The sequence below is a fragment of the Chaetura pelagica genome, unplaced genomic scaffold (assembly GCF_000747805.2).
Source record: "Chaetura pelagica isolate M959 unplaced genomic scaffold, ChaPel_1.0 scaffold387, whole genome shotgun sequence".
NCBI classification, from domain to species: Eukaryota; Metazoa; Chordata; class Aves; order Apodiformes; family Apodidae; genus Chaetura; species Chaetura pelagica.
The window spans coordinates 1,713,271-1,721,427 of record NW_009954101.1 but is presented as its reverse complement, the minus strand read 5'-3'; the positions used below and the strand labels follow the sequence as shown (position 1 = coordinate 1,721,427).

At 33.7% G+C, this 8,157-nt stretch overlaps 1 protein-coding gene across 1 annotated transcript in view; it reads right to left on the bottom strand.

Moving 5' to 3' along the window:
- Positions 1-1,357: 1,357 nt before the first annotated feature.
- DMXL1 (Dmx-like 1) overlaps positions 1,358-8,157 on the bottom strand; it is a 71,026-nt gene continuing 64,226 nt past the window's right edge. The window contains exons 39-46 of the mRNA XM_010002352.1: positions 6,641-6,701; positions 5,960-6,087; positions 5,692-5,784; positions 5,144-5,235; positions 4,187-4,239; positions 2,208-2,425; positions 1,421-1,813; positions 1,358-1,385 (exon numbers count right to left, since the gene is read on the bottom strand). Coding sequence (XP_010000654.1) covers positions 1,589-1,813; positions 2,208-2,425; positions 4,187-4,239; positions 5,144-5,235; positions 5,692-5,784; positions 5,960-6,087; positions 6,641-6,701 — 870 coding nt within the window. The 3' untranslated portion in view covers positions 1,358-1,385; positions 1,421-1,588. The remainder of the gene's footprint in view (positions 1,386-1,420; positions 1,814-2,207; positions 2,426-4,186; positions 4,240-5,143; positions 5,236-5,691; positions 5,785-5,959; positions 6,088-6,640; positions 6,702-8,157) is intronic.

Genomic DNA, 8,157 nt, shown 5'->3' with positions numbered 1-8,157 from the left:
ACCTTCATAGTATTTGCACTGCAACTTGCAAAACATACATTTAAAATGACCATAATACATTTTACAAAATCTTTTTAAACTATTTTATATTCTTAAGACAAAAGCATCCTGAGAATGTTACAAAGTTCATTTTACAAGCCCTTCATTTCTGCTAAGCTTTATTTATCCCCATAGTTCCTAATGTGACAAGTTTATTTTACAGTTAGTATCTTGGTGCTATATTTCACAAAATATCTTTTAGCAAAAACTACACCATAGGCATTCAAGTAACCCAGCCTCATATCTAATTTACAAATTAAATCTTTGTCAAGCTCTCAAGTCAGGAAAAGTAAACCAAAACAACTTACAGAAACAGTTTTTAGCTGACAAAAAAAAAAAATGTAAAGGCTTTGTGCATTAATAATTTGGTCAAACATTTAAGTTATGCAGTTTAATATTTTGGCAAAAAAAATCCATCTACCCTTTTCAATTTGTTTTCTTTCATTTTACACCAGATGTAAACATACAGTACAAAGACTGACAAAATTAAACTACTTTGCTGTTTAACTTTTTTTCCTTTTTCCTTTTTTTAAAGTACTTAGGAAAAGCAGACAAGCAAGAATGTAAGTGCTAAGAAGGAACTGAGTATCTTTGGGCTAAATAAAGGTCTTACTGAAAAAAATGTAAAAATAAATTAGGTTGTTTTTTTCCTCTACAGACACATAAATAAATAGTTTTTGAAGAAATTCTAGTGCCATATCCTAAAGCAATATCTTCCTTTATCTTTTTGATCAAGACTAAAATTTCACACATAATCTTGACTATTTTACTAGGAAGATATCACTTAATATTTACATATTTTTGTAAAGGGGGTGTTCAGGGTTAAAAATATATTTCTTTTTAAAAGGTAAGCCTGCCATCCTGATGGCAGTGATTCAAGCTATAGAACAGAAGACAAGTTACAGAACATCCTTCAGTTTCTTATACCCTAGATCAGAGGAAGGAGATCAGGCAACAAAGATAAACAGCCTGGATTCCAGGAATGGAGACAGACAGGGCCTCACATGGCCAGGAGTATCTACTCATACAGGCTTTTTTTCTTCTACACAAAGGGGTAAATTTTTATTGTCAGCTGACTAAACAAGTTGAGAACAGAGAAAGTTATAGTTGCAATTGTGAAAGAGGATCATTATCCAAGGTTTCCATCTGGATGGACCTGCTATTAGAAGGCTGCCAGGTGCTGAATGTAAGCAGAGGCCATGCCCAGATAGTACACTCCAGGTGGGAATGTAACTACCTCAAAAGAAAGAGTAAACCACTACAGCAACATCTTAGTAATATTGTAAGTAGTTAATTCAGAGTAATGTATAGCTTTTGTTTTAGGCAACGATCAAAATCTGAAGGACCTTGTTAATCTTTAAGGCATCAGTGCACCAAGGACTAGAAGCTTCAGGTAATAAATATAAAGGGGGAAAGAAAAAAAAATCAAAACCCGCATCTTTCTGGCACAAGCTATCATTGTGTATCTGCTTTGTTGGCTAGTATCAGGAAAAATAGTTTCAGGGATGGCAGAACAGGAATGTTGTTATACACTGTGCTAAGAAAAACATTAGATCATAAATTTCAAATCATTTTTTAACACATCATTTAAAGGGCTGAATCTATCAGGCAAGATTCTCATCTTTACTGTTCCATCAGCACCACAGGAGAATATGTGATTTGCTGGTCCTGTCTCAATTTGCATGACTCCTGTCCCAATGTTTCTGAAGAGAGACTGTCGAGCGTGTTCATTGATGAAAGTGTGAAGAAGACTAAATGTAGACAGACTCCATACCTGAAAAAGCATCAAAACATCAAATCTGTTATAATTACCATTGTTTTAAAATTCACTAGTAATGGAAAAACTGGATTACATTTTTCAGTAATTTTTCTGACACTAACTGTAAAAGAAAAGATATGTAGCAATCTGTAATGACAGAGTTATAGACTCTTAATATTCATTTTCTATAATAAGGAATATATACAGGGACTAACTAAAGGTAAGACTAACTAGAATCAGGACTGTAAAGTAAGACTAATATTTCCTAATTATGTAGAAAATGTGAAAGTCAGGGTTGAGAACAAATAAAAAATGTGTGACATAACTGATTATTCCACAATTAGGCAAGATTCTTTTTCAATTTACACATCATCATCCTTATCTCTGCTCTCTCCCATTCAATTAATACCTTTATGTTGCCTTCAGCAGATCCTGTGACAAAATACTCTTCTGTAGGATCAACAGCAATTGCTTTGACTGGAGAATCATGACTCTGGAGTAACTGTTGCTGTTGTTTTTGGCGAAGATCAATTATACATGTAAAGCCTTTTCTGCCTCCTGATATTAAGAGCTGATGTTTTGGAGCATATGCTAGCACAGTTGCTCCACTATCATGACAGATAAAAGCTGAAAGCCAAAGCAAAGTAATTTAAATAAACACACAGCATTAACTTCAATTTCACACTAACTTTAATTTCCATATGTGTCTAATGATTCAAGACAGTAGTGACTTTGATGCCGCAACCCAGCTGACTGCAACCAGTCCATGTATTGCAGTATCTTATACATACAAGCCCAAGTTCACATCAGGCATCATGAAGTTACAGTATTCTTAAGTAGTTACAAGCTGTATATATATAAAAAAAATCATATCCATTTTCCTGACCTTGTGTAATCGTAAGCTATTAAACCTTGAACAGAAACAGATTATTTTCTAACTCTCTCATATTTGTTATTTTAAGGCATATGCTTCCTGTAAGAAGTGTCCTCCTAAATTACTTCACCAAGTTATCTTGTAACTTTTGACTACTTAGGTTACTTTTAATTTACTACTTTTCACATTCATTTGATTATGTCTACGCCTCCCAAATGAGTGGAGTAAGTGTATGAAGATTACAATTACCAGGACAAAGCTCAGTATGTCTGAGACTAGACACTATGAATCCTAACACGCGGCGTGCAGTACATTGTACTTGTAGTTCAAAGGGTTCTCTACATTTGCATGCAGAAATTGCATGAGTATCACACCTACATTTAAGCCTTCACCATACTTCAATTACAAGGAGTTCAAAGCTCCCTCTGAGCCTAATTCTTTATTTCAGACACTGAAATGCATTTACTTCCTCCTGCAACAAAATATTAGTAATAAAATTAATGAAACCCCACTGTTTACTACATCTCTAAAAGCATACTTCTAGGAATAATTCTTTTAAAGAATTTTGTAATACTGTATGTAGGTATGTATACATGCACACACAGAAAGCATTCAAAACATTCTACGGTGCTTGGTATAAAAAGTGCCACAGAACTAGACAACCTTTGAAAGCAAAAATGCACTACTTTGCAAATACAGCAACTCTGAAAATTACTATATGAGATCTTAGTTGTAAATCTGCTTGTTCAAGATACTCATAAGGAATTAATTAATATTTTCTAGAAAATTTGGTGTATTTACTCATATGCATACTTTCAGGGAATTGTTCTACAATCATGAGCTTTTCTGAGGACAGGATTTTTCACAGAGGCAATGAAATACTTAACAGTTCAGACAAAGCATGACCTTCATATTCTCCAAACAGAAAAATTATCTGCAGGTCCCCAGTGCCATCTTTATAGTACTGTGATTTGGTGTAAAACCTAATTGATAAATTTTGAGTGGGGCCTTTCTGATTTCTGAGTACAGACACAGCCATAGGTATTTTGAACTGAAGGATGCAGACACGTATCTTGCAAAACTGTATCTCATAACAATGCTAAAACTTGTAGTTTTGAAAGTGTTACAGCTATTGTCTTGTCAACATGCTAGTCACTGCAAGCCAGAGTTGCTCAGAATCTTTTAAAAAGGAACACAAATTACAGGTGCCTGGCTGTCAGGGGCTGCACTTGTGGTGCAAAGATAGGAGGTATGCCAAGGAAGGTACTCATGTTCATGAAACCAATCTTTTAGGCAGAGTACTAAATGATTTCTCAATAATGTGTTTATATTTCCACTGGTGCACTCATCCAGGAGAGTATAAAGTATTTTACTGCTAATATTAAAATATTAAAATATATATAAATATATATTAAATAATAAATATATATTAAAATAACTTTTCCATAAAGACAGATACAGACAAATGTGGTTTTTACCATTATCAAATATGTTGCTGTTTTTATTTTACTTACCATGCACCAAGCTATTTGTAGGTGAAACCAAAGTATCCCAAAGACAAATATTTCTGTAGAAAAAAATGTTTAAATCAATGACAAATAGTCATATGTATTTTGAACACTTGAAAAGTCATCTAAACCTTAAAAATTGGTTCAGGCTTAAAATCACTGTAAACAGACTTTGAATTACTACTTTTGAGAAGACATCAAATTACATTCATAGTTATACATACCCTGGAAGAACATGCCCTCTACACAATCATCTTATGACTCGTTATTCTCAAAAAGGATTCACATCAAGGTTACAATCTTCTGTAGCTGAATTCAGCTAAATGTTCACAGTTTTTGTTACTTCTTGATCAAAGCTTATTTTAAAAAGCATGAAATTAAGAGCTATGCACAAGCCCCTACATCTATAAAAATAATTTAAGACAGGCTCCTATGAATAGGACAGAATATTTCAGTTGGACGGGACCTACAACAATAATCTAGGACAACTGCCATACCCCTTCTGAGCTGACTAAAAGTTAAATTATTAAGGGCACTGTCCAAATGCATCTTAGGTTTGGGGCACTGACAACCTCACTAGGAAGCCTGGTTCCATTGTTTGACCATGCTCAAACAAGTTTCTTAATGTCCAGTCTAAACATGCCCTGAATCATTCCAACACCTCCTGTCACTGGACCCCAGGGAGAAGACCTCAGCATCTCCCTCTGCACTTCCTCTCCTCATTCAGAGAACAGACAGAGGATTTGAGCTTCCATCGTAAGATATATATATTTTATCTTCCAACTTAGATACAACTTAACTGCAAAAGTTGCTTATTTTGCCCTGCCACTGAGAAAGAAAGAGAGAATAAGCATAGATGTTGCTGTTACACTACTTGAGGAGAATTATAAAGAAAAAAAGAGGGGAAGGAAACAGAGAAACCATGGCACCACTTTTTTCATGCACTATCACAGCAGTTCTCACCTGTTGTCGGAAGACAATCCTGCTGTGGCTATCAAAGATGATGAACTGATGAAAACAAAGTCATTGGCTGTTTTGTTATGACACTGCCACATCTGAAAAATTGTGGTTTAGAAATTATTAATTAACAAAGAAATTTTGTGTAAGCCTGAAAACTTAAAATGTCCTTGAGAAAGTAAGCTATTTCAAAACACTTTAAAGAACATAGGATATAAAGGTATGTGTATGTCTTCTGATACTCTTTATTTTTCATAGACACATTTTTCAGTCCTGTATTATTGACATCCAATTAACAATTGACAATTATTAACAAGTCTCAAAGCATGAAAGTTATTTCAGATCAAACATTGCATTTTCTATTCTCTAACTTAGTATGATTAGGATTTAAGAACTTCTCTGGCACTCAGACCACAGGATGGCAATAATATATTAACAAATCTTGATTAACACAGGTTGTCAGCATAATTTCTACCGTCTCCACACTCCTCCAAAGGGGGAAAGAAATTAGAAAGTAAAAAAGTTTACAGAAGGAAATTTATTTTTCAGCTTACCAAATATGGTTTAGGTGAAGTTCCAGTAAGTGGGCAACATTTCCAATTTGTTTGATATAAACTTATATATCCATCAGCATCAACAATTCCAAACTGAAAAAAGGTATATTACTTGTAAATAAATATGTAGGCATTATAGGGAAATTATTCACAGTTCAGAGAAACCACTTTTGGATTTCAGGAATATGTTATTTCTGCTAATTTACAATTACATGGAGGAGATGGGGGGGAAGAGTATAGGATAAGTCAGAAGCACCCTGTCAGTTACCTTATTTCCTTGGTAATTGAATCTCATTCGAGTTACCCTTGAGTTGCCACCAGATCGAAAACATGTGATTTGCTGTGCATGACCCCATTCAAACATTCTTACACTACCATCTTGAGCACCTGTCAGGTCTGTAACAGAAAATATTTACATGACTTTTATCACGTGTTTTAGCAGTTCGAGCAGGAAGGTTCCTTCCAAAATTTTAAAAGAGATCTCACACAAGCTCACAATATCCTGAAAATAACTAACAGCACAATGTGTGCCCTAGTACCTGGCATACCATGAGTACTATATACCACTAAAACTTAAACCTGTGCTATTCAAACTTTATTGAACTGTACTTACTTAAGAACTGTACTTAGATGGTACTGAAATATCAAGCAACTTACTTGAAGATAATAATGTGTCTTTTTCCTACTGTCTTTCATGCAAGTCACAAAAAACCAGAAATACAGTACTTTTTCCTATTCAAAATATCACTGTTTCTAAAGGCTATTCTATATCCCCCAGTATTTTTTATTTTTTTTAAATGAAAAACAGTTTCAGTAATATAGGCAAAATAAGCAGCATGTAATAGATTGCTGTGCTGTGACAAAATAACACCATACTAAGAAAGAGGACCAATAAGTAACTATATTATCTTTGAATAATTTATTTCTTTTTTAACAAAACTTAGCTTACAATATGGTAATGTTGGATGAGAAGCCATTCTTCTGACGTTATTAATAGCCTTCTTGAGCATCTGTTCAATATACAAAATAACAGAAAATAATTAAACAATACTACTGAGCAAAAAGTTACATCAGTCAATGCAAAGAGTTGTTTCCCATCAAAATTCCTCCTGAAAGCAAGTACTGGGTTTAGAAATTCAGACAGAAGTCAATTTCTTCCAAGAGTAGTGTAGATGTTAATACTTCTGAAGTTTTATACATCTAGGTAAATATTAACTTTTTGCTTCAGAGATTTATGGATCCAAATATAAACACTCTTTAGACTGCAGTCTTACCTCTTTTCTTGCCAATTCCTTTCTGATTCCATTAAATTTATTGGAATATTCCTGAATATTGTAAGATAAGCAAGAGAGAGGCAGAAGCATGTAAAGAAAGAGGTAAACAAACTTTAACAGAAGTAAAAAAAAGGAAGAAATATATTTATATTCAAGTTTAGTTAATTTATTGTCATTGATTGAAAAGTGACTATTTGTGGCCATCCAGAATAAGCAATCTACCCAGCGGCTGTTAAATAAAAAAAATCTTCAAAAAAGTGTTCATAATTTTGCAAATAAAGATCCAATGGATTTCCAATAGCACTTTTGCTCCTAAATTCCGAACTTTCATCAAGGTTCATTACCAAGAATGCTGTTTTTTTCAGTTGGCTAATTGCTAACTGGGAAGAGTTCAATATATGAAGAGGACTGGAGACATTAGGCAAAAAAGTTAAAAAAATAAATCTAATTAAATCGTAAGTCTAACCCATAACAGGAAAGAAACTGCAGAGATTTTTCATCAGAGAAATGCAATTCTATTACCCTTGCATGCACCTTCCTTTCTCATTTTTCTATTAATGTACATCAAAGTTAGGTTTTCATTATTTTATTTCCTGTGAGGACTGTCTTTCCTCAGAAAATTGTTGGGATTCAGTTTGCTCATGTATGTATTATTTACCTGACCTCTGAGAGAAAAGAGAGCATAAGTTTATATTCATGCCAGGCATTAACTTAAGATGATAACAAACAGAAGTTTGTTTGTTGAGCACTCAGTTTGAACACAGAAGCTTACTACTTACTATGTATCAGTAGCAAGCTGGTATTGAGTTACTTTCACAGAATTATTTAGATTGGAAAAGACCTTTAAGACCAGCGAGTCCAACCATGACTTTTTTTACAATATTTTGCCACTGCTTAGTCACTGAAACAGTAAATATGAATCAAGTATTTTAAGTATGCTACTATCCCTTTGCCTCCAATCATACCAGGGTGTCAACTAGAAGGAGGTTTTGTTACTTGCTTCTTATTACTAAATATGATCCAAAGAGCTGAAAAGCAATATTCTCCAAATTCCCTTGCAGTTTGCAAACAAAAAGGAGAAAAAATACTTGGAAAGAACATAATTTATTTTCTTGCTTAAATTTCCCAAGATTTTTATTAGTGGAGCAATTGCAATCTTCTTGATTAAATATTGGAAGTAAATTTAGATTTT